At 51.3% G+C, this 26,128-nt stretch overlaps 1 protein-coding gene across 1 annotated transcript; it reads left to right on the forward strand.

The window, feature by feature from the left end:
* Window positions 1-1,213: 1,213 nt before the first annotated feature.
* Window positions 1,214-26,095, forward strand: TMEM221 (transmembrane protein 221). Its single transcript, XM_032968942.2, has 3 exons — window positions 1,214-2,221; window positions 17,490-17,575; window positions 18,920-26,095. Exons 1-3 carry the CDS (start codon window positions 1,611-1,613, stop codon window positions 19,891-19,893), a joined length of 1,671 nt encoding a protein of 556 aa, XP_032824833.1. The 5' UTR covers window positions 1,214-1,610; the 3' UTR covers window positions 19,894-26,095.
* Window positions 26,096-26,128: the final 33 nt, after the last annotated feature.

Consider the following 26,128-nt stretch of genomic DNA (forward strand, 5'->3'; position numbering starts at 1 on the left):
CGCCCATCACAATAACTACATTATCATCAGGATTGTGATATCATCATCATTAAAAAAACATACACACTACCAACACAGTATCTCACGAAGACAAGACAAAGATCCTCCGAATAGCCTTTGCAAGTGCTGTTAGCGAGGAGCAGCACCTATGAAGGCCGGAACGGCACAAGAGAGAGGGGGGGGGGGGGTGGCCAACACCACGCCCGACCGCCTTTGTATCCCCAGCGGACCATGTTTACACACCGCACCAGGCACTCATTTGTTTTGACTGAGTCGACCTACGGGGAGGCCCAGGACCAGTTTCAAAAAGAATCGTCGCTGGAAGCGGGAGTCGAACTCGGCTCTTCCCTCCGTGGCATCGCCTCGAGCGAACGCCTTTGCGGGTGAATCCGAGGCGAACATCCATTTCGCTTGTTAACCAAGGCCGTAATTATAATACATATTGGGGGGGGGGGACACATCCCCCCCCTAATATTCAAATATGCTCAAAATGCCCACCCCCCCCCAATATGTTGCTATAAAATAGATTTCTGTTTGTATGATTGTGGTTATGGTTGTACTTTATTAATCCCTAATCTCTGCCATTACATGCAATGAAACAATAAAAGGTAAAAAATAAAAAAACAGAGCAATGTAATACAATAACACTATTAGACATTGTAAAAAAAAATAGATTTGGTCCCCCCCTCCCAATGTTGACTCCATTGCTACGGCCTTGTTGTTAACACGGCAACAGACATCATCGACAACAACATCGACAACAACAACGACGACCACGGTCATCAAACAATCGGCAACTCCAACGACCCAAGAGACAACAACGATCGCCACGTACAGCCCTGAGCAGACTGTTGGGGCAAGTGTGGTTCGCGTGCACCTGTGCAGGACGGTGGCCGCACGCGAGGTGGTGGGTGGTCAGCACCACCAGCACCACCACCACCCCCGGCCGCCTTTGTCTTCCCAGTGACGATGTTTACACGCCGCGCCAGTTATTCATTCGAGGCTGAGTCGACCTAGGGGGGAGGAGGGCGGGGGTGGGGGAGTCCCTGGACCAGTTTCCATAAATCTTCACTGCTGTTGCCCGTGATACGGAAATCGAACCCGGGTAGCCAGGTTCGGAGCGCAGCGCGCTAACCGCTGCGCCACCGCTCCTACACCCCCCCCTACCCCTTCTCTCCCCCCTCCTCCCCTGACCACTCACTCCTCCTACCAAGCCCCCCCCCCCCCCACTCCATCACCACCACCACCGCCACCTCGAGCCAGCTCGCGGCTCAGCGCAGAGCTTTCTCTCTTTGCTCAGCCAACCCTGAATGTCTCAACACTCGTTAATATCGTTAAACCTCAACATTTTACGCGCATTTCTAGCGCATTGTTGTTTTAAGCGGGGGGCGGTGTTTTCTTTTCTTAATCTCCAAAAGCTAATTAAACAGTATTACTATTTCTTCCGATGATAAATAATAATAATAACAACAACAACAATTATTATTTAATTTCATATTTTTAATAGGAAAAAAAATTGAGAGAGAGAGAACCACCAAGCTTCAAGGGAGGGGGGTGGTTGCTCCCATTCCATTGGGGATCACTCTAGCGGCGGTGCCGCGCTGTGCGCAATGCGTCCCAAAGCATTAAATTCTCCGCCACGCTCCCACCGGGTGAGTGGAGGCGAGAGAACGCGGGTGGACCTCACCATGGCACGTATGGCCGGCCCTCTCCTGGGAGGGACACTCCTGGGCCTGTCCGCCTCGCTCTCCGCAGCCCTCAACCTTGCCCTGCTCTTCCAACTGCAAGGGGCATTTCGGCAGCAGAGGTGCGACGAGCAACATCAGCACGCGACTGAAAAACAGCAGCAGCAGCAACAGCAGCAGCAGCCGCCGCCGCATCATCAACAGCAGCAGCAGCAGCACCCACCTCAAACGCCTCAACAACAGCAGTTCCAAGATCTGCTGCACCATCACGAGCAGCTGCAGCAGCAGCATCAATACACGGAGCAGCAGTTGCAGTACCCGGGGTTCCAACCGCAGCAGCAGTTGCAGCAGCAGCAGCAGCAGCCGCAGCCGCAGCAGCAGACGGATGAGAGTGGTAATGCTGCAGGTGCCGCTGCTGCTATCATGAGAACGTCGGCCATGTGTCTTGCCGCTGTGGCGCTGAGTCTGAACCTGTGCTGCGCTTCCATCTGTGTCATCCACGCACTGCTGGCTTCCAGAATGGTGCACGCTCACAGGTGAGTCGGTCTCAGTCGCTCCTCGAATTGCGTTCTCGTTCTGCTCGTCGTCGTCGTCGTCGTCGCGATTATTTCACCGAGGAAGGTGACGCAAAGCACACGTACGAAATTCTGTAACGCCGCGTTCCATAAGCTTGGGGAGTATTTGATTTAGACATTCCGTGCATGCGTGATGACAATGAAGAATAGCGTACTCTTTTGGTTTTTTTTCGGTAAAGTCACGTAGGTAAAATAAAATAAAACAACTAAATTAAATCACGACGTTTCGGAGGCAACACAAGCTTCCGTCTTCAGGTGGAACAGTCACAGCAGAATGGCTGTACCAAGTCACTTGGTACTTTACCGAAAAAAAACAAAGAGCATGAATCCTCGCAGTCACGAAAGCTTCAAATCTAGAATAAGAATAGCGGCAGCGCCTCTGCTAGGCGCACAGGAAAGCATGCAGGGTGTCCAGAGGGCAAGACGGTTAGCGGCTCGGTAGGAGATGGGCGGAGGCGTGGGGGTTCCGGGGAATTATTTGGGTCAATTCGGCCGATTTTCTATCGGGCGAGTCCCCAGTAGCAACGCAACTTTATTGGAAAGTTTCGTTCACAATGCGCCGTGTTTATGAGAGCTTTCGTGACCACCCCCCCCACATCCTCCCGTTACAGACTGCTGGTGCAGTCACGCTTTACATGTAGATGTGGCCCTTGTACTGTACTTCTATGCTTCTACGTCTGGTGCCACCGTCTCCCGTGACTTAGTCAACAACGGCCGTTTGCCACCAAAGCGGTGGTGATGTCACCACGGCGCTTGTGCCAGACTAGGTGCACCTCGAAGCCACGTGACGTGTCGAAGACGAGCATTCGATACTTCACGCGGCCTCCACTGCATGACCAATCGTGGTGAGGTATGGTCAAATATAACCACCAAGGCTAGCGAGGTGATGGCCCAGTAAAGCAGTGTCTGCATGAAACAAAAACCCACCCATCACATTAAAACAGATTAGTTTTTACTTCATTTGGCTAAATTCAGATTTGGAGAGGGGAAAAAAATCAGGTTGACTGTCATGCGACGGAAATTTCTCTGTGCTTGGGTGTGGGAAAGTGCAGCGCCCCTAGTGTGGAATAGAGGTCACGTGAGTGGATTTCAGAAGTAGCTTTGAATGTAACCCGCGATCCACTGGACTGCAGGCGCAGCGTGCTGACCATGCCGCAACATCCCGGCAGCTTCAAGTCAGAAGCGCCAGCATTCACAATGACCGAGCGGGCAATTCAGGAGACCTTTAATACATCACCAGCAGTGTTATATCCACTGCTGGATGAAGCCCCCCCCCCCCTAATCTGCCGCTATCGCTGCCCGTATCGTCTTGGGGCTGGCATTCCGTTGTTGGTCTCGACCACAGGCCGTCACGCCTTGTGTTCTGCCCAAGCCTACTCTTCTTAAAAGCCAATACGACGTCTCAGCGTTTGTTCTCTGACCAATGCGCTCCGATTTCCGTCTTTCAGTGTCATTCCAACCGTGTGGGCGCCACACAGGCGAGATGTTAACAACCTCGCCTGGTATACCGGAGATCGTGGGTTCAATTCCGAGCCTGACGTCTGCTGCTGTTTGTTATATTTGGAGTTTGCGGCGTTTCTCACCCCGTGGTCGAGGGGATTCTTCTTCGAGTCCTCTCGCTTTTCCCTCCTCCACATTTAGAATCAACATCACGTGTTTACAAAGTATTTGGCTGCTATAAATGCCAACGTCACGAAGTCACTTCGTTGACCTATCATTTGTGGCCAGATCGCTTCTGAAAAAAAGCTATACATAGTTCGGTGTGCCTCTCCAGGCTCCTTGCGCATTTTTAAAATCTATTGTCCAATGCACTTTGCTCTGTGTCCATGTTTCCGATCCATTTGTCGTCGCAGGTAATACACACTGACTGAAAACTTGCCTTGATTTTTCTCTATTTGGGCACTCTTTCATAAAATAGAGCGGATGAAATATCGTTCCATATGTGGGGCGCATCAGAGACCAAAGCTCTGATTAGCGGTGTTGGCTCCGTACGCATTAGGCAGCCAATGGAGCTATGCCTTTTTAAATCGTCTAGATTGAAAACTAATTTCTTTCGAACTGCTCTTTCGTTTGTTGTCCTTCCCCCCCCCGCCGCATCTCCGATTAGCGCGGTTGGCTACTACGCACGGTGCGAAAGAAGTTGAACACGCATAACAAAGCTAAATTCACCTGCATGGCTCTGCCGAAGACGTCACGGCACCGACTTAGGGGCCTGCATGAGAAAGCTCTTTCAGGCGAGAGCTGAGCTATTGTTAACCTATGCTGAACTTCTTTCGCACCGTACGTAGCCAACCGTGCCAATCGGAGGCGCGGGAATACAGCTCGCGGTGCTGCGTGTAATCTCCGGCTAATCGTTGCACTAAATTGTTTTTTTTTAATTTGCTCGCCTTTTCAGAATTCTTCTCGATTTGCTGACAAACCAAATCAATAATGCATGGTTGCCCACGCGGCAAACTTCATTTGATTTTGCTGTGTCGTGTGGTGGAGGGGCTATCGTTAAACAATTTACACTCCAGCTGCACGATCTAATCCAACCGAAACTAATTATGAATCACGTTGCATGAAACAAAAATACTTTTCAACACAAGAGCAGCGCTTTTTTGTGTGGGTGGGGGAGTGTGGGTGGGCAGGATTGCATTGGCATGAATGTAAATGTTGTGCATTTGCTCTCCGCCACATCCGGGTGTGCTGTATTGGTAACGAATTGTCATGTTCTGTTTACGTGACAAACCTTACTAAGTGGCTGTGTCGGCTGGTGGCGGGTTTAGTGACACATTTATTTACGCGATCTGACCCAAAACACCTCTATTATGGGATGAGTTTGCTTGCTTGCGAGGTTAGCAAACAAATAAACAACAAAAAATCCCACTCGGTGTTAATGTGCGTCATTCTCTAGTTTGTCAGACGCACATTTCTCCGCGTATTTCGCAGCAAAAGTTGTGGGTGCACTTTGTAATAATCCACAGAGTGCATTGCCTTCCAGAAGATGCGGTTTTTTTTTATCCCGGCAATTCAGAATCGTCACCCGGAAGACGGTCAAACCATAGTGATATGGTACCACCACCAGCCGTTCAAAATAATCTTCCAACAGACGTCTCTTGCCCATTTTCAAGCAGCGCCTTCTTCTGGGAGATGGCTCTTCATCGTTACCGTATTCTCCCGATTGATCACGCACTTTGTTTTGCTTTGTTCAAAATGACCCCAATGTTCGGCATGCGTCTTCCTTGCCACATCACTTTATCATCCAGGGAATGCGGTAAAGTGATTTGAATCTCAGTTTAACACGTAGGCTTTCGCGACCAATATCATCTATGATATAGGTGTGTGTTTGGGTTAGATCACGTAAATATAAATGTGTCGTTAAACCCGCCACCACCCAACACAGCCAATTAGTAAGGTTTGTCACGTAAACCTTACTATATTAATTTGATTTTCCTTTAACACTAGGACCCTGATCCAACAGACAGGTCCCTTGCATTGACAGTACCGTACTGTTCATGTATGTGTGTATGTATGTTGAACTTCTTTCGCACCGTCCCGAGCCAAAGGCTTGACTCGGTTTGCTGTACATTTTCCTGCGGTGGCAGTGAAAGGGCCCGTAATGGGGAGATGGAGCCTGCCGCAATTTGTGCTCTGCGCGCGCGTGGCAATTGGCACCCCCCGCATGGCGCATCCGCGATATTTTTCGGAGCCTGCCCTTGCGTTCTACGATCGTGGTGACGATGGTGATTTTTTTTATTGAGCCGCCCTCCCTCACGCCGGGACGCATCCGGACGCTCGAAACGCGACGAGCGAACTTGCACTGCGTCTCACCTCCACGGAATTCGGAACGGGGTCCCCCCCCCCAGCGACAGCTGTCCCTGTGCGGCACAAGGCGGATCGGGCACCTGTTTTGGAAGGGAGCATTAGTCTGCCAGCAGACCATGACCCCCATGATCGTCTCTAGAACGTATAAGAACCGCCATCGCCACCGTCATCTTCATCATCATCATCGTTACCAATGTTGACGAGTCCAAAATGAAGCTACGCCACTACCGCCACAATCTCCTCCATGTTCGTCATTATTGTGCCACAGCCACAATAATAATAATATTCAAACCACTCCCACAGTTTCTTGCAACATCCATCATTATCTTCATAACCATCATCCGTATCTCCAGATTCATTATCTACAGCACGTATATAAGTTATTGAAGTTTCTTTCCGATTTTAAAAGCCATTGTGTCTCCCCACTAAAATTAACATGAGGCAATGCATTCGTGGTCCTGAGTCAGTGTTGGAAATTCCACATTCCCATGGCTCAGGCCAGTTTCCTTATAGGACCACCATTTTCGACTCGCTGCAAAGTTGACCTCGCATTATGTGACCCCGGGTGGACGAAGAGTTGCACACCTTCCGCTAGGATTGGCATGACGAGTGTTCGCCACGTGTCGGTCAATCCCAACATTTTCCTTTTTCATATTTAAGTAAAAAAACACAAATTTGACGTCATGTTTCTCTTTTTTATTGTGCGCAGTCATTGATGACCATCGCCTCACTACCCTTGAGAACCCCGTTTACTCACGGGCGACCCTGTTGTCCCCTTGTCCACCCTGCCACCTCCTCTGTAATGAACTTTCACGCTTTGCCAGAGCATCGGAGTTTCTAAGCCAGGCAATGGCCTTAATTATATTAACTGATAATATAGGCGTATGATCATATATATTATATTTAGATTTGCTGAACCTCAAGACTTCTTCACCAGGAGGGCCCTGCATTTAAGATGTCTGGCTAATTATCTTCGTGCAATTCGTGTTTGGGTCCGTCTTCTGAATGTTTTTTTTTTCTCCCGATTGTGCCGTCGGAATGATGTATCTGCTTGGCGAATCCGTTCGGATCTCTCACCGAGCCGTGCAAACCTTTGTGTTGGCGGGCGCCCCACGGAAGTGGGTGTCCCAGAGCTACCACTGAGACCCCTTCAATTGATATCTGGTCTACACAGTAGAAAGATAGAACATTCCCAACTGCTCTGCTACGAATAGTGTAGAGCCTGTCACGTGACAGACAGCTGGCATATGCTTTGTAATTTTCCGAGCTGGAATTTGTTGCTAAATTAAAGTGCAGAACCAAATTTAACGTATTGGAGTTTTGTTTGTGCAGTCATTGGTGACCAGGCTGAGACCATCGACTCGATATTCCGAACTCGAACCCAGCTCTGCGCATTTCCACGTGAGGTGAAAAGTTTAGTTGCCAGGGAAACCCCATGGTGCAAAATATGGATGTGTCTTTTGATTTAAAGCTTTCGTGACTGCAGGGATTCATATTCTTGGTTCTTTCGGTAAAGTCACGTAGAAAGGAAACAATAAAATAATAAAAATATAAAACAATAAAATTCTCACGACGTTTCGACTGCAACACAAGCAATCATCATAAGGTGTGAAAACCACAGCAAGAAAATATGAAAATTTTTCACACCTGATGATGATTGCTTGTGTTGCAGTCGAAACGTCGTGAGAATTGTATTGTTTTATATTTTTATTATTTTATTGTTTCCCTTCTACGTGGTGACTTTACCGAAAGAACCAAGAATATGGATGCGTCGTTAAAGACATTCTAATTTGAACACTCCCTGTGTCTCTTTATTTTGACTCCATTGAGAATGCCTCAGTGCTCATTGGACTTGGAAGACATGCAGTGTACTAACTGCGACCTCACAAACAACACATAGAAACACAAAGATCCCCCGTATAGCCTTAACAGACTCTAGAGGCAATTGCTGTTAGCGAGTACCTATGAAGGTCGGTACGGCACACGAGGGGGTGGGTGACCAGCACCACACCGGGCCGCACCAGGTACTCATTTGAGGCTGAGTCGACTAAGGGAGGACAATGACCGGTTCTGATAATCGTCACTGGTGTTGGCCGTGAGCGGGAATCAAACCCGGGTCGTCAGGTTCGTCGCGCAGCGCGCTAACCGCTACACCACCGCTCCCACACAGACACACACGCGCGGGGGAGACAAAGGCGGTCGGGCGTGGTGCTGGCCACCCACCCCCTCGTGTACCGTTCGGGCCTTCATAGGTGCTCGCTAACAGCACTTGCCCCTACAGTCTGTTAAGGCTATACGGGGGATTTTTGTGTCTGTGTGTGTCTATTTAGGCTGGCCTGCTTACGATCCATCCTGGGTTTAACCAGGCTGGATTGTGTGAGGAGCTCACAAATCCTAGAAAGATTTGGAGAAAGTCCCATCGGTGAGCTCCTCCGGCAGGCAAGGCTGCGTTGGCTGGGTCATGTAGCCCGCATGCCCAGCCACCGCATGCCGAAACAGCTTTTGTTCGGCCGGATCGAGGGGGCTAAACGGGCGCGGCACGGGCTAGAGAAGAGATGGAGTGATGTGGTACAGGAGGACGTGGAGCTGAGTGGACTTGCCGATGACTGGTACCAGCGGTGTCAAGATCGGCCTCTGTGGAGGAGGCTCGTGAAGGACGCTGCTGGGCAGTTGGAGGCAGTCGCCCTCCAACAAAACGGAGGGCGGAGGAGCGACGCTCAGTCATCTTGGTCATCTCAGTCAGTCGACCCGTGGCACCTGCTGGGTCTGCCCCGTGACCTCCTGCCACTTCACGTGGCCTCAAGGTGCACATAGCCTGGCACAAGCGTCGTTGGTGACGCCACAGCCACTTAGTGGCGAATGGCGGTTGTTGTTGTTACGTGCTGTTGGTGGGGAGTAACGCGGTGTGTGTTGTGGGTGAGACCGCGCGTGGACCTTCGGACGGTCGAGCGTCCCTGTGCGGCGCGGGCTCTGTGAGAGAAGGAGGAGGAGGGAGCGAGCGAGGGAGGGAGGGAGCGAGGGAGGGGAGCGAGGGAGGGGAGGGAGGGAGGTTTGGGGCGCGCGCGTGGCTCCGGGGTGCTTCCCGCTAAGTCTCGACGTGAGCAGCATCGCGAGTGGCCCCGACCTCCTCTTCCCCATGCGGCACCGCCGCATTAGGAACGCAGGCACGCAGCAGGACAAAGATGATGAAGGCACAGGTCGCCCGGGTAGCCTTGTAGCAGACTTTTGGGGCAATTTGCACCTGTGAAGCCCGGCACGCCCGACCGCCTTTGTATCCCCCAGTGACGACGTTGAGTCGACCGAGGGGGCGTCCAGGACCGGATCAGATAATCCGTCACCGGTGTTGGCCGTGAGCAGGGAACCGAACTCGGGTCGCCGGGTTTTGTAGCGCGGAACACGAAGACAAAGACGCGCATGCGTCTCACGCGCGCATTCATTCGCTCGCACAAACGTGCACATCGTCATTCATTCATTTGCGCGCGCACACATACAAAAAAAAACAAAGATTCACCGTATAGCCTGAACAGACTGTTGGGGTAAGTGCTGTTAGCGAGCACCTATGAAGGCCGGCACGGCACACGTGGGGGTGGGTGGCCAGCACCACGCCCGACCGCCTTTGTCTCCCCAGTGGCGATGTTCACACATCGCATCAGGTACTCATTTGAAGCTTGAGTCGACCTAGGGGAGGCCCAGGACCGGTTCATATAATCGTCACTGGGTGTTAGCCGTAGAGCGGGAATGGAACTCGGGTCGCCAGGTTCGTAGCGCAGCGCGCTAACCGCTCCACCACCGCTCCACACACGAGCACAAAGACACACGCACGCGCGCGCTCATTCATTCAATCACTGGCACACGCGTGCGTTCATTCACTCGAACGCACACACATTTGTAGAATCATACACGTGCACGCCTGTTCGTTCACACGCGCACACACACGTACAGAATCAGATCCACGCGCGCAAGCATTCTTACACTCCCGTGCAAATATATGCACGCATTCTTAGAATCACACGCGCATTCACGAATTGATTCATTCACCCACATGCAAGCACGTACATTTATACAATGGTACACACACACTTTCATGCACGCGCACACACACGCACGAACACATCCATTGATTTGCATTCACACGCGCACGTTCATTATTCACTCATGCATGCACATAAACAAATATGCTAACATAAAATAACTCATTCATACACTCGTGTCAATGCATTCACATATATACACGCACATAAAAAGACGAAGATACCCCGTATAGTCTTTAAACGTATTTTGCGGGCAAGTGTTGAAGCGTTGTCTGTGAGCATCTATGAAGGCCGACACGGTCACCTTTGTCTCCCGAGTGCTGATGATTACACACCGCACCAGGCACTCATTTGAGGCTGAGCCGATCTAGGGAAGGCCCAGGACCGGTTCAGATAATCGTCGCCGGGTTCGTAGCGCAGCGCACGAACCGTTACACTACCGCTCCCCACTAACACACAGGACAAATATAAAGATCCCCCATATAGCCTTAACAGACTGTAGGGGCAAGTCCTGTTAGCGAGCACACACACACAGACACACAGACACACACACAGACACACAACAACCGCCATTCGCCACTAAGTGGAGGTGACGTCACCACGACGCTTGTGCCACGCCATGTGCACCTTGAGGCCACGTGAAGTGAAGTGTCGAACGCCCGCTGGCAGGAGGTCACGGGGCAGACCCAGCAGGTGCTACGGGTCGACTGACTAAGATGACTGAGATGACTGGCTGATGCACCACCTGTGCCCCCTACTGTGCCAACCTGCTGTGCTTTAGCCACCCGGCGCTCCGCTCGCTGTTGTGAGCGTCGCTCCTCCGCCCTCCGTTGTTATTGGAGGGCGACTGCCTCCAACTGCCCAGTAGCGTCCTTCACGAGCCTCCTCCACAGAGACCGATCTTGACACCGCTGGTACCAGTCATCGGCAAGTCCACTCAGCTCCACGTCCTCCTGTACCACATCACTCCATCTCTTCTCTAGCCCGTGCCGCGCCCGTTTAGCCCCCTCGATCCGGCCGAACAAAAGCTGTTTTGGCATGCGGTGGCTGGGCATGCGGGCTACATGACCCAGCCAACGCAGCCTTGCCTGCCGGAGGAGCTCACCGATGGGACCTTGCCCAGATCTTTCAAGGATTTGTGAGCTCCTCACACAATCCAGCTTGGTTAAACCCAGGATGGATCGTAGGCAGGCCAGCCTAAATGTTTCTAACCGGCGAAGATGCTCCACCAAGGGGGTCCACGCTTTGCAAGCGTAGAGAAGGGAGGGAATGACCATGGCCGAGAAGACCTGAAGCTTAGTGCGGAGCGACAGACCAGGTAGCTTCCACACAGCGTTACGAAACCGATTAAAAGATATTGCCGCTCGACTGATTCGGAGTGAGACCTCTGCTGTTAAACTGGAGCCGGTCATAAGCACACTGCCCAGGTATGGGAAACTCTCCACTCTCTCCACAACTGCCCCATCACCGATTGGGATTTGTGGGGGTGGAGTGTCCGATGGTACAAAATAGCCAGGCAGGTGCTTAGTTTTGGTGGGGCTGATGGTAAGGCCCCATCTCTTAGTGGCACGCTTCAGTCTCAGCAACAGCGTCTCCAACTCCTCTGGATGAGTAGCTATTTTTTTTCACGAAACTACAGACACACACACACATTCACTCGTTGGTGCGACATCAACAGCGTAAATTTCATCATCATTATCATCATAACCCTTCCTGGGAAGATAACACGAGTTCCCACTTTATGCATCTACTGCTATCCTACGGACAGACTTGCCTCTACCAACGGAGATAAGCACTGCCCCAAAAAATGCGTCGTTGTACTGTTGTACTTCTATGCTCCCAACGTCTACGAGCAGAGGAGCACTGACGGGTGCCCACCGAACCTGCACTGTTTCCTGCCCTGTGACCTGTGACACCACCTCCCGACCTCATGGTAGGAGCACAGCCATTCGTAGCCTATGGTCTTATGGCCGCTGCTGTAGTGGTGGCGTCGTGGTTAGCAGCCCTACTGCACTATTAAACCGCCACAGTACTGTGCGTTGAACTTCCTTCGCACCGTACGTAGCCAACGGCGCTAATCGGTGGCGCGGGGGAAAGACAACAAACTAAACGCAAAAAATAGTTTTCAATAAATGACTTTTCAGTTTAGGTGATTTAAAATTTGCACAGCTCCAGTGTGAATTTTGACGTACAACTTTCGTGACTGCAGGGATTCATATTCTATGGTTCTTTCGGTATAGAAAAAATTACAATGCAATAATAAAAATAAAGTGAATAAAAAATATCACGACGTTTCGATCGCCACACAAACGGTCGTTGCGATCGAAACGTCGTGAAATTTTTATTCACTTTATTTTAATTTTATTGTTATTTCGTGATATTTGTATTCACTTTATTTTTATTATTTTATTGTTATTTTTTCTATCTACGTGACTTGACCGAAAGAACCATAGAATATGAGCTCCAGTGTGCTTCCTAATATCGGAAGGAAGAACGTTCCAGACAGCCGCATTATCGCATCTGAAAGCGCGCGATGCGGTGACCGTCTTTGTCCGATGGCTAGCAGACAAAAGCCGCTGCTGCGATGATGACCAAGGCAGTTCGCGTAGTGGTGGTTTATGCGCCTTGACGAGATCAGCAGCAAGGTAATTGTGGTTCACTCGTGGCGAGCGCTCTGTGTGTGTCTAACGAGTGCGACCTTTTCATGCATTCGTTCGGCAACCGGAAGCCAACGCAGCTCGGCGAGCACCGGACTCATCTCGCAGTTAGGGGCCGTCCATAAATGACGTCACGCACCTAGGGGTAGGGGTCAGACATTTGTGACGATGTGTGACGAGGGGGGGGGGTTTGAGAAATGTGACGTCACATCAAAATGCGCAACTTTAAATAAATATAGAATTAAATTTTGATTTAAAGCTTTCGTGACTGCAGTAATTCATATTCTTAGTTTTTTCGGTAAAGTCACGTTGAAGAGAAACAACAAAATAATAAAATATATATAAAACAATAAAAAAATTCTCACGACGTTTCGACCATAACTCAAGATGACCGTTTGAGTTATGGTCGAAACGTCGTGAGAATTTTTTTATTATATATATATTATTATTTTGTTGTTTATCTTCAACGTTACTTTACCGAAAAAACTAAGAATAAATATAGAATTGTTATAACACTCCTACAACATCAGAGTGCAGCGTCACATTAAATACGCACTACAATGACAATAGTTTAAAGCGATTTGAAGCATGTGTTTTATTTTTGGGTGGGGAGGGGGGGCAGAGCTTTGTGACGTCATATTTGAGGGGGGGTTTGACTCTTTGTGACGCCGTGTGACGAGGGGGGGGGGGGGTCAAACATCGTCCAAATCGCGTGACGTCATTTATGGACGGCCCCTAACCCCGTCACAACACGTGCCAGAGAATGTTGTGCACACTGCAGCTTGGTTATGCTTTTTTTTTGCTTTTTCCAGACGTTCCGTAGAGTAGTGAGTTACAATAATCGCGGCTTGTCGATACGCTACGCTACGCGCAAAGTGGCGACTGATATCTGAGGCGGTGGGGGTCTGCTCCCCCGTCCCTTCGCCAAGCAGCACAGACAAGCGTGGAGAAGTATGGTCAAAAAAGTCCGTCATGGGGGGAGAACTTTCATCTCAGCAGCGGATTGATACAGGAGCTGTAAATGATTCTAACTAAATATAAAATCGTAATTCGATACGGTGATGTATAACGGCAATCGCCTCTCATCCAACACTGTGGAGGCAAGGGTTGGTGGATCGCGCAAATGCTGCGCAACTCTTTTTCCCCATGGGCGTCGAGGAGGCGCTGTACCGTGGCTCGCCGGGAGAGTTTGTGTGGGATAGCGTGTTTCCCCCTCGCACGCGTGGGTTTTTTCTTCAAGGTGCTCCGGTTTCCTCCCTCATTGATTGGCCAATCGCACCGTAATATTTAGAGAGGACCGCAGAGCTCGGGAAATTGTTGGCACCGGATCATCGGCTGGCTGGTGCCTTCCCGTTTGCGCCATCTGAGTCGTTTTGTGTCTACGAGAGTGAGCGAATGCCGTGGTGGCGGCGGCGCGGTACAAGTACGAGGTGATTATGAATAATATCTCATCAGGTTTAAGGAGCTAAACGCCGGATTGAGCCTGGCTGGTGCTTGGATGCCCGACCACGGGGCATACACAACAACTGCTCAATTTATCTCGGGGTCCCACGGTGGTTAGGTAGATGTTATCTCCCTCACCCGGTATGGAGGTCGTGGGTTCGATCCCGACCCCCTACCCCGACACCTGCTGTTTGAGTTTCCATGTCCTCCCCGTGGTCGCGTGGATTTTTACTCCCGGTCCTCCGGTTTTTCCCTCCACATTTATAATCAATATTTCCACGTCATAATGATAAGCCACTTCGTTGAGCCATCATTTGTGATTAGCAGGTCGCTTCTGAAAAAGAGCTAGACAGCTCAGCGGGCCTTATCTGGTAAAATAAATATCTCAAAAAAATCTCCATATACTTAAACCCCCCTCCCTGGCCTTCACACCTGATTGGCTCACAAGACGACATCACATCAATCCCCCGTCTATGTCTATTTAAGACCGAAACAGCATGAGGATTTCTCCACAATCCTGGCTGTCGCCTGATGATGCCGGTTGTTAATTACCGGTTAAACGTCACGGTACTGGAATTGTAAATGCTGCAGTGTTGTTTACTCTCCATCACACCGTTGTGCCGTACTAGTAACGAATTGGCCACGTTTTGTTTACGTGACAAACCTCACTAATTGGCTGTGTCGGGTGGTGGCGGGTTTAACGACATTGATATTAACGCGATCTAACCCCCCCCCAAAAAAGCCTCCGTTATCAAAGTGAGATTTGCGAGGTCATATCGCGCAACCCTAGCTGGCAGTGTGCCCACTCACAGCACCTGCCCCCCAAGAGTCTATTCGTCTATGGCAGGCGGGGGGGGGCAGGCGGGAGGGGGGTGGACGTGGGGGTCTTAGCGTCTGAATGGGAAACGTCTGAGCAGCTGCCCGGCTCTCTACACACTGAGCGCTTTGTTCCGATCTGTCTGCTCCGTGGTCGTCGCACTGCCAGACGACACAGACTCGGCAGACAATGTCTCCCATTCCTAGCTGTGTGGGGGGTGGGGGGGGGGGTGGGAGTCGTGGGAGTGCGAGGAGGTTTTGTAGGGCGTGAGCGCCGGAGGCTGGTTCGCGTTGTAAGGCATTAAAGAGGCGAACCCATTGTTGGTTTGAGCTTTGGGTTGGGGCTGGGTGTGTGTGTGTGTCACTGCTGCTGTGGGTTTGGTGGAGGATTCAATAGAATCATCTCGTGATCAATCATGCAGGAATGCGGCTGTGTGCGAGCGAAGCGGTCAGCGTACTGCTTCACGAACCCGGCGAGCCGGGTTCGAGTCCCGCTCACGGCCAACACCAGTGACGATTTTTTGAACCGGCCTTGGGCCTCCCCTAGGTGGACTCAGCCTAAATTGAGTATATCGCCACTCGGGAGAAAAAGGTGACCGGGCGTGGTGCTGGCCACCCACCCTCTCGTGTGCTTGTGCCGGCCTTCATATACGTGCTCCCTAACAGCAGCACTTGCCCCAACAGTCTGTTAAGGCTATACGTTGAAGCTTTGTCTTTTGTCTTTTTGCGTATCTGTTTGTGCACGTGCCAAAATATTTGAAATGGCAAATGAAGGAACTTGGAGAGGTTGTGTCTTTCCGGGACTCATAATGGCCTTGTCAAAGTAATCGCAGAAACCCTCACCAGAAGCTGGGACCAGGCATCTGCCACTTGATGGGTTTCATCCTTGTAAATGAGGGTCTCACTCTTCAAATCCTAAATTAAATCATTGGCAACGAACTTTTATACTGGCAACGAACTTTTATACTTCAATGATGTTGTCAGACATTTAAGTGTCATATCAGAACAGTGGCAGATGAGCGATTCACCGCTTGTTATAGAATGGCCTGTGGAAGGAGATATTACAGAACTATACAGACTAAACTATTTTTTATTTTATCAGGTAACGCCCACTTAGCTACACAGCTCTTTTTCAGAAGCGACCTGGCCACAAATGATAGCTCAACGAAGTGGCTTATCATCACGCGGACATTCATAGCAGCCAAATACTCTAAACGCCGTGATGTTGATTCTAAATGAAGGAGGGAAAAAGCGAAGGACCTGGAGAGAAATCCACGCGACCACGGTGAGAAGATGCAAACTCCAAATAAGCAGGCGTCAGGGTCGAGATTTAACGCACGACCTCCTGTATAGGAGGCGAGGGTGTCAACATCTCCGAACCACCGTGGCGCACATAATAATCTCGCTACCTGATAAGTGGGAGGGGCTATATCAGAAGTGGGCGGGGCTACCCGATAAGTGGGTGGGGCTATCTAAATATGGTCTGGACGATGTAGATGTAGGAAGGAGTTCATATTCTTGGTTCTTTCGGTAAAGTCACGTAGAAGGGAAACAATAAAATAATAAAAAATATAAAACAATCAAATTCTCACGACGTTTCGACTGCAACACAAGCAATCATCATCAGGTGTGAAAACTACAGCAATAATGTTTTTTTCAAGTTTTCTTGCTGTGGTTTTCACACCTGATGATGATTGCTTGTGTTGCAGTCGAAACGTCGTGAGAATTGTATTGTTTTATATTTTTGATATTTTATTGTTTCCCTTCTACGTGACTTTACCGAAAGAACGAAAAATATGAATCCCTGCAGTCACGAAAGCTTTAAATCAAAATTTGTAGGCGGAGTTGACTGAGTAGTGGGCGGGGCTATGTAGAAGTAGGTGGGGCTGACCGAGTGAGCGTGGCTACCTGAGACATGGGCGGGGCTACCCGATAAGTGGGTGGGGCTATGTAAATTTTGCCTGAACTATGTAAAGTAGGCGGGGCTGCCTGTGTAGTGGGTGGGGCTATGTAGATGTAGGTGGGGCTGACTGAGGGACAGGGCTACCAGGTCCACAGCATGTCCCGTTTGAGCCTCCCAGGTAACAGCGGCTTGAACGGCCGTCGGCCACCGTTACTCCTCGCCACTGTCGTTCCCTGCGTGTGTGTTGAACTTCTTTCGCACCGTACGTAGCCAAACGCGCTAATCGGAGGTGCGGGGGAAGGACAACAGACTGAACGCACAAAAAGCAGTTTATAGAGAGTTTTCAATCTAGACGATTTAAAAGTGTCATAGCTCCTGGTGGCTTCCTAGCACAGGAAGGAAGACCGTTCCAGACGGCCGCAGAAAGCGCATCTGTAAGCGCCGTGCAATGCGGGTGACCGTCTTTGTTCGATCGCCAGGATGACAACCGGAGTTTTGCGTGATGATGGTTCATGCACCTTGACGTCATGGCTGAGGTGATGCAGCGCTGTTCTGCGACACGTCTCTTTCAGGGCTCAGCGGTTTGTGGAGAGCACTCAGAAAGCTCGCTTGGTAACCATGGCTCTCTTCTGCCTCGCTCTGCTCTCCTTCACCGCAGGTAAAAATTCACCATAATTCGTCACGATTAGCCCAAAAAGCCTCGAATTTTCTTGAAGCCGTGCTTGTCGGCGTCACTTCGCCGGACGCGCATGTTCACCCGCGGCGAATCGCGGCACGATGTCGCCGCGCCCCGGCAGCTACCGCTGCGTGGGGGGGCCCAGTGACACGAGGTCAAGCGTTTGGCGCGTTCGCCACGTCTCGTTTGTTGTCCTTCCCCTCCCCCCCACCCCTCGTAGCTCCGATTAGCACGGTTGGCTTACGCACGGCGCCAAATAAGTTCAACGTACAAACGTACGCACGTACGCTTCGGAGGTTCGCGGATCGAGCAACCCGGTCCACACCGCCGGTGTTTTAGTCGTTAAGCACGTGGCCCTTCAAGGTCCCCGTGGGTATGTTCGAAGACAGCGTAGGCCACATCACGGTCCACGTTTTATAAGAGCTACGTGCCAAATAATCTCGAATGGAACAACCAAAATAAAGCACGGCGACGTTGTCCTCCTCCTGCTGCTGCCGGACTTAGCGAACCCCTCTTTAAAAAAACACAAAACATGAGCCTTGAGACTCTCGATGAGGCTTCCTTTTGAGTAAATGAACATCATCAGTCAATCAATTAACCACCCTGGAAGATGATGTCACGGAATAATTTATGGCATAGGCAGTGACACATGGGGGGCCGGGGGGGACAGAAGGGCTATTACTGCCCCAATTAGCAGACAGCAGGTGGCAAACAATAGACATCAGCCCCCCACCCACTACCCCAACCCCACTCCCCAAAAGAAAAATCCCAGAGGACAGTGGAGTAGAAGCCGCCTGACCTAATTTTAATGGCGGTATTAAGACGTGTCTGCATTGAACTTCTTTCGTGCCGTATGCAGCCAACCGTGCTAATTGGAGATGCAGGCATGGGATGCTGCTTCTGCTGCTGCGGCGTAATGGTTAGAATTTCTGGACTTGCAATCCAGAGTGTCACCGGTTTGTAATCCTCTTGTGGCAGTTAAAACGGTGCTGCAAGTTCCTTACATCCCACTCCTACTCCCTCCCACGCCTCCCCACCATTGCATCTGTCCGTCCAGCACCCTAAATAGGTACAGCGCCATTGGTTAGTCGATCGCCGGGATTCTCGTGTGGTGGGTTAAAGTTTGGGTACTCCCACCGCTTCCGAGACGTTTGGCTAGCCTGGAAGAGTAGGCCAAAATACCTTCTGGAGAGCTCTCTCTACTTGCGAGGGCCTTCCGCCAGCAGCGGCGTGAGCGAGCTGTTGCCGGGTCGCACTTTTACCTCGACTGAACTCACTGCCTCAAGTTAAGAAACTTTGCGATGTTGTCCCCCTGTGCCACAACAGCTCTGTCCCTGCACGCCTTCTTGGTTCTGGACGTCCCGGCCTTCCTGGCGTGCGCCGGCGCGCTGGGCTGTGGCGTTTTACTCTCTGCCTCGGGCCTAGTACACGGCCTCGCCGCAGCCCGCCGCTCGGCCCAGCTTCCCGCCCGGGTCCCCCGTGCCCCGGCCACCCTCATGCCCCCTCCGCCGCTCCCGCCGCCCCAGCAGCAGCACCACCAGCACCAGCAGCATCACCACCCGCAGCAGCACCAGCAACAGCAGCAGCAGCAACAGCCACCGGGCTCGGGCCTGCAGGCCGAAGCCTCGGCTTGCAGGCCCGAGCCTCGGGCCCGGGCGCTCAGCTTCTGGAACCAGGTGGCGCTGAGCGAGCACGGGCGGTCGGACGACAACGGCGACGATTTCACGCTGGCGGCGAACGACTGCGCCGCGGCGGGGTCCGGGGGGGCGGCCGGCGAGGAGTTGTGCACCCTGAGCGCGTCGCTGCCACACCCGCGCCACCACCAGCGGGTGCCGCCGCACAACGGGCGCGAGAGGTTCGTCGACGTCCCCGCGGAGTCGTGCGGCAGCCGTCGCAAAACCGCCTCCATGTCCGACATCGTAGCCGAATCGCGAAGGCAACAGCCGCACCAGCAGCAGCCTCACCAGCAGCAACAGCAGCAGCACCAACAGCAGAAGCAGCAGCAGCACCAGCAGCAGCACCACCACCACCATCAGCAGCAACAGCCGCCGCCGCAGCAGCATCAGCAGCAGCAACAGCGTCATCACATGGATCCGCTCTCATTGCTCAGCAGCAAGATGGCGGCTGCTGGTGGCGGTTGCTCGGGTACCGCGACGATGGGATCACGTGACCGGCAAGGAGCCAATCAGCATGGGCCGGTGTCTGGAGACGCCCGGCCGTGGAACGGCGTGACTCGTGAACTCAAGGCGGCGCAGGCTCGATGGAGGCTCACCGATATCAGCAACACGACGCTGGTGTGAGCCGTGGGCGAAGGCTTTGCGATCGCGGGCACACACACACTTAGCGATTTTTTTTTTTATGAGCGACCTGGCTTTGCGATGGTGCAAAGTTGTCAGGATGCGGCAAAGTATGTGTAAGCGACATCACAGAGGTATTTGCAAACATTGTTTGCAAAGTCTTCTCACTCGTTCCGTTGTCGACCGGCCCGGCAGGTTACTCGAAAGGTCAAGAAGGAGTTGACGTGGAGTTGTTGACAAAACGTAACTTTTCTTCCAACTCGCTCGGTCTGCTTCGATCATTTCCCACCACCCAGGGCAGCCACCTCCACAACTAATGCTGAGCGACACAAAGTACGGTTGCCACCTCTTGAGATACACAAAGAAAAACAGGATATGCCATGGGAAGAATAGCATACAATACCAAGAGGGGAGAAGGCCATGTAAAATTATGGTCTTGAGTAGTGTATCATTACATATTATAATTATTATTATGCAACTGGCAAAAACTCGGACTTTTAATGTCCTGCGATCCCGCAAAACCAGGAGAGGTGGCAACCGTAGACGTGAGTGACCACAGGGCGTCAACACCGGTGTCCAGGTTGTACGTAGTGAACGACCATAGAAGGACGCTGATGTCGCGTCGCATATTCGCTTACGGTGTCGCAACGGCACAAGTGCGTGTGCGCGCGTGTGCACTGTGTATCTTTAACCGGGTCAGGCGGGTGTCAACCCAGTAGGCAAGCGGGGCGAGCCCACAGGGTTGGTTGGTAAGCCCTCGCCTTGCCGACCGCCGTTTCTGCGACGTCGGCTGAGGTGTGCGGTCGATGTCGGCTTCGTTTTGACCGCCGGAAGGTCGCGGCAGGGTCAGGCGTCGACAGTCGCCGATAATGGCCTCGGCCAACGTTGCCCACTTCTATCCCCTGCTGCCGCCGCCATCGCCGTTCTTGGGACAAGGACCAAGTGAGGCGTGTCCCGTTCGCGTCACCCGACCGAGATCCCCCAAGACGGGATGCGAGTGCCTCCCTCGTGTTGGCTGAGTGGGCAGTCGAAGTCGTGGTGTTGTTTTGGCGCGACGGGACAAAAAGTCGCTCGGGGGAAAGAAAGAAATAAAACAAATCGCTAAGTGTGTTATGCGTCGGTAAAGGCAGGCGCAACCCCAAAACGAGCGCTCCCAGCATAGCGTGGACGATCGTCGCAACGTCCATTCCCCGTCGATCGGTGCAGGGGTGAAGGTAAAACTTCTGTCAAGGAGACTTCACGTCCTCGGGGTTGTACCGCTCGGCACGACGTCTGACGTTCCGCTCCACGTGCAAGGGAGCTTCTTCGGAAGCCGAATTGTTTCCTGAACACACAACCATTTTTCCTGCCAAATTATATACTCCAGTCTATCGTGCCAACATACGACGCATCTGTAGCCCCTTTTTACATGCTTAAATATGAATGCAAACGGAATTATTATCAGGCCTTTGCGAATTTACTTCTGGATCGAAGGCCTACCCCATGCCAGGTTTGTCAAAGGGGTTGTTGGACCATACTTCACCACGATGGTCAGTTCGTTTTGGTAAAGGTGGCAACCAGTACTACTGGTTCATTGACGTTAACCGTGGCTGAGAAATCGATCTTGGGGCCACCAAGTTTATAGCATAGTGCATTAGCCACTGCCAAGAGTTCAATCTCTGAGGACTCAAAAATATTTGGTGTGAATGCCAAGCAAGAAACAGGGCACAGCATGGATAAGAGTCGATGGAGCGGACGTCAGAAGTAGTTCTGTGAAGTCTCCTTCCGCGGGGCATTCTTCATCACGGGGGGTGATGTTTTAAACACCGCTCTCCGTCAAAAGTGCTCCAAATCGATCCTCGTCACAAGACGCGATTCCGACGGCGTCATTGGAATAACATTTTTGACACGATTGGCGATGATTCAAATCCCCCCACCGAACGGACCCAAAACGGGCCGTTGGGTAGCATCCCTTGGCGTCACGCGCGCTTGCTGGTTCGCTTCTTTGGGTTGTGCCTTCGTTAAAGCGATGGCGTGAGTAAGACGGAGACTATAGCAATTGTCAAAAAAACTATACAAATTACGTATATATCAAGTTCCGGTAGGTATACTCGTAGCATCGTTCACTTCGATGGAGACTGACGTGAATAAGGCAGCCTTCAAACTGCCGGAGGCAGCTCATCGTGACGTGTCCTCATATTTTCCAGACTCCCCCCCCCGTTCTCTTCTAACCGGTCGTGCGTTCGTGTGTTGTAAGATTCTCATATTTCTCGAAGGAGGGGGGGGGGCATCATTCGTCTGGAGCTGAAGGCGACGGGAACGAATTACAGAGAGGCGCGGACAGAGACAGAAGACTCGGGAAGGCAAAAGAGACAAGTATGGAGAGGCATTGGAGAGAGACAGACACATATCGAGACAAACACAGAGGGCAACAGACACGAAGACTTGCAGACAAGTGGACACGGAGAGACAAGGTGGCTACGCAGAGACAAGAAGAGCAAGAGGCAAGCGGAGGTAGAGAAACAGAGACGCAGTCAAGCTGTAGAAATGGAGATGCAGCGAGAGACATGGAGAGGGACGGTAACAGTACCTAGCTTCACCGTTAGTTCAATGGAACTCCTAATTATCTGCCGTCAGATTGTCTGCCACAACCGTTAGCCATGGCGCAGAATTGATCGGAAAACACTCATTTTGTTTGGGCCTCAATAACTCCTATTATCAATCATTTGGAGGAAAACTCGGAAGCAACCGCGCCCTCTACTGCAGCTCATTTGCAGGCGGCTGCTGCTGGTGTGGCACGGGGACAGCTGCCACTGGGGGCCCCCTCGGTATAGACTGCAGCAGGGCGTTGGAAAGCTTGAGGTGGGAAGTGATGTGAAGGCGAGTTGTACCTCCGATTTCCCGTACCTCCGATGAGCACGGTACGCAAAGTAGGGAGCGAAAGAAGTTCGACATGAGTACGTACCGAAACAGCAGGGCTTTCTACACAACTCCGGCTATCTCCTGATGAGGCTGGTTGTAATCACCAGCGAAAACGTTGTACACAAATCGTAAATGTTGTGAGGTTACTTTACAACACAGCGGTGTGCTGTACTAGTAACTAATTGGCACGTTTTGTTTACGTGACAAACCTTACTAATTGGCTGTGTCGGGTGGTGGCGGGTTTAACGACACATTTATATTTACACGATCTAACACACGATCTAACCCAAAAAAACCCTTTATTATGCATAATATCGGTCGTTACAGCCTACGTGTTAAACATACGTCCTTTTATCCATGTATTAGAAGAGTCGGTGTGGCAACTTCGTCATCACCATCATCACCATCACCCCATTGTCCGTGATTATTCATGGATAACCACGCAGACGAGGAGTTACTTTTATGGCTTTTTGTGGAAATATATGATTTTGTCAATGGCAACCCCCACCCACATCGACGCGGATAATAGGATTTTTGCTCGTCTGTTGTAGGGGCGGCCGTATCCAAGCTCAAAGATTTTTGTTGGGGGTTCGGGAGGGGGGGTAATGGAGATGGGGTGGGGGAGCAGGAGGGGAGGCACCTGACTGGGTCTAAGTACAGCATTTGTTGCCACTTTTGTCTGCGTGAATCCTGTGTTTGGCGGTGATGGTAGTGGTGGTGGAGATGTGCGGTTTATAGGTAGCGCAGTATTAACCCTTTCCCGTGCCGATGATGTCCGTGTACGTCATTAGAACGGAATCGGAATTTAAAAAAAATAACTCTATCGGTATCGAGGCTCCCACAAGGCCATGGGAGAGGCTGTGTGGCACAGTTTGGCGCTAGCTATCGTAGAGTGTGGTCGTGTCGCTACAGTTCTCTGCGGTGAGTACAATGTCTTTAAAAACAGTGGTGCTACTACGCCTCTCTAAATGAAATGTGCGCTGAACCGCTTGCGTGTTTTCGAGATTCAGCGGTGAATGGGACAACCACCCTGCAACTTGCAGTTGTCTGGCAACGGGAAAGGGTTAAGTAGCCAGCAGATTGCTGACTGCAAATCACCTGTGCTGACTTATTGAGTAAGCAATCGCTCCCCCGTACACTATGACGAGGTATACCTGTAAGAATTTCTCCCCTACCCTGAGAATTGTCACGATTCTGTTTTTTTAATTTTTACTCGGAGGTGCTTTGTAGCATCCCCTTTAAGTGGCTGCAAAGGCCACGTGAACTACGCAAGATGGTCGAGAGCGGCGAAGATAATGGATGCACACGGGGACGGCACAGTGTGTCATCGTAAACATGCGCACGGGTGCACCGTGAGTGTAAGATTCTGCAGTTATGGATGAACCGATGGCATCAATGCACCCGCTCCGCTGGCTTGAGGTGTGGGGCCATGCGCGTCCGTGGCCCAGAAATGCTTTCGGGCCGGGCGCACAACACCTGAGCGATCGGTTGCATGCAGCTGAATCACTTACACGTTGAAAGCGATCTGCTCAGAGATTTGTCGCAACGTCTTTCACCACGTGACACATTTTCAAACTGTGATTGGTTACGGTCCTGATGTGGGTGGGTGGTGGGAGGGGGGAGCTAAGGAAAAAAATGGCGGAGCGTAGCTGTAAAGCGCGTGGCCAGACGTGTCCTGACCGCACAACTACCTGCTCGGGTGCGGACAAAGCAGTCGCAGGCAATGTTTGAGGTTAATCACCAGAGTGATCTGGTTGTGCGCAACTTTATTGCTCAGGTGTGAAAGCCGGATTTTTCGAAGCGGGGTTGTTGGATCGCGGTTGAGAGTTATCGCGTGGAACAACGTCCAAAAGCAGGACACCCCGCCCCGGGGCGAATGCAGAACGACCAACAGGAGGCTGCTGACCTGCGTCCAAATTGATTGGCCCCCTCTTGTACGCATGGCCGTTGGCCCGGCAACTTCGTCACCTCCGGTGTTCCTCCCCGCCACGTGCAAACATGCAGAGGCGCATCCGTAGAACGTCGCAATGTAGCGGGAACCGTCGCGTGAAAAAGATGAGTCTTGAGACTCGGTTGAGGTTCCCTTGCGTAACCGGTCTAGAGATAGATCGATGCGGGCGAACCCTTTTGGAAGAGATGCCTCGGGCGAGAGCATAACACACGTGCTCCTTTATTGTTGTTGTTGTAACGTAGTCACAGGTAACTTGCGAAATTCGGTACGAGGGCTATTTCACTGTTCATGCAATGGCCTAACCCTTGCAAATTATATCACAGGGTCTCTCACCACGGACCGCGGCCGGGCTTGGGCAAGGCAGTCTGTTTTGCAGAAGTTTAGCGCGTGGGCTGTAGTGGGAATCAAACTGCAAACCTCAAAGGGCACTGGCTCGGTGGCAAGCCAAGCGGATAGCCAGATCGTCGATGCACTCGACACGTCTTATGCTCCAAGAGAGCGATCGTCGTGGGACGATATCAAAGTTTGACGGTTACTCCGAAAACTCAAGTATTGCTTATTGTTGCTTGAGTTAAAAAAAAAATGTCGTGTGGCACACGCAAACACACACACGCGCAACGCACATACGCGCAACGCACACACACGCAACACACACACACGCAACACACACACACGCAACACACACACGCAAACACACACACACGCAACACACGCGCGGCCGATCGGAGAGGACGCGTGTGGTGGGGTAAAGTGTGGGCACTCTCACAGTTTTCAAAGACGTCTGGAGAAAGTCCCGACTAGACGATGTAGTCCCTTCCGCCAGCAGCAGCAGCAGCGTGATATAGGACATTTTCAGGGCTGCACTTTTACCGTCTGCAAGATGTGAATCCGAGATCTGCAGGGACATTTCACCTTTTCAAAATATTTTATTCTTGTTTCACTCAGGACACCGCCTGAATGTGAAATTGTAAGTTGTTGCTCTGCGTCTACATCAAGCCGTACAAAAAGAAAAGCAGCAGTATGGAAGCAGTTCAAATGTGGCGTGCAGTGGTGATATCTAATAATAATCTGGATTTATTTTTGTTGGAAATTCCATAGCATCTACAAGCACCTTGCACAACATCTCATCTCAACACAGTTATTTCTTCTAATTTTCCCAGACAAGGCCCACAATGCGCTATACAGTTATTTTTTTTCCAGAAGCGATCTGGCCATAAATGAAAGCTCAACGAAGTGGCTCGTCACGTGGAAATTTATAGAAGCCAAATACTCTCAACACACGTTAATTCTAAATGTGGAGGGAAAAACACGGAGGAACCGGAGAACAATCCACGCGACCACGGGGATTGAGGGAGACACGCAAACTCCAAATTTCCAGCAGGCGTC

This window comes from Petromyzon marinus, chromosome 40 (genome assembly GCF_048934315.1).
Source record: "Petromyzon marinus isolate PM22_M1 ecotype Great Lakes invasive population chromosome 40, UKy_Petmar_22M1.pri1.0, whole genome shotgun sequence".
Taxonomy (NCBI): Eukaryota; Metazoa; Chordata; class Hyperoartia; order Petromyzontiformes; family Petromyzontidae; genus Petromyzon; species Petromyzon marinus.

What these genes read in the sequence shown, in the direction of transcription:
- TMEM221 (XM_032968942.2), top strand. Translation starts at nt 1,611, where the DNA reads ATGCGTCCCAAAGCATTAAATTCTCCGCCACGCTCCCACCGGGTGAGT. An exon ending in AGAATGGTGCACGCTCACAG is followed by an intron (nt 2,222 to 17,489) that starts GTGAGTCGGTCT and finishes CGTCTCTTTCAG; the next exon opens with GGCTCAGCGGTTTGTGGAGA. An exon ending in TCTGCTCTCCTTCACCGCAG is followed by an intron (nt 17,576 to 18,919) that starts GTAAAAATTCAC and finishes GTGCCACAACAG; the next exon opens with CTCTGTCCCTGCACGCCTTC.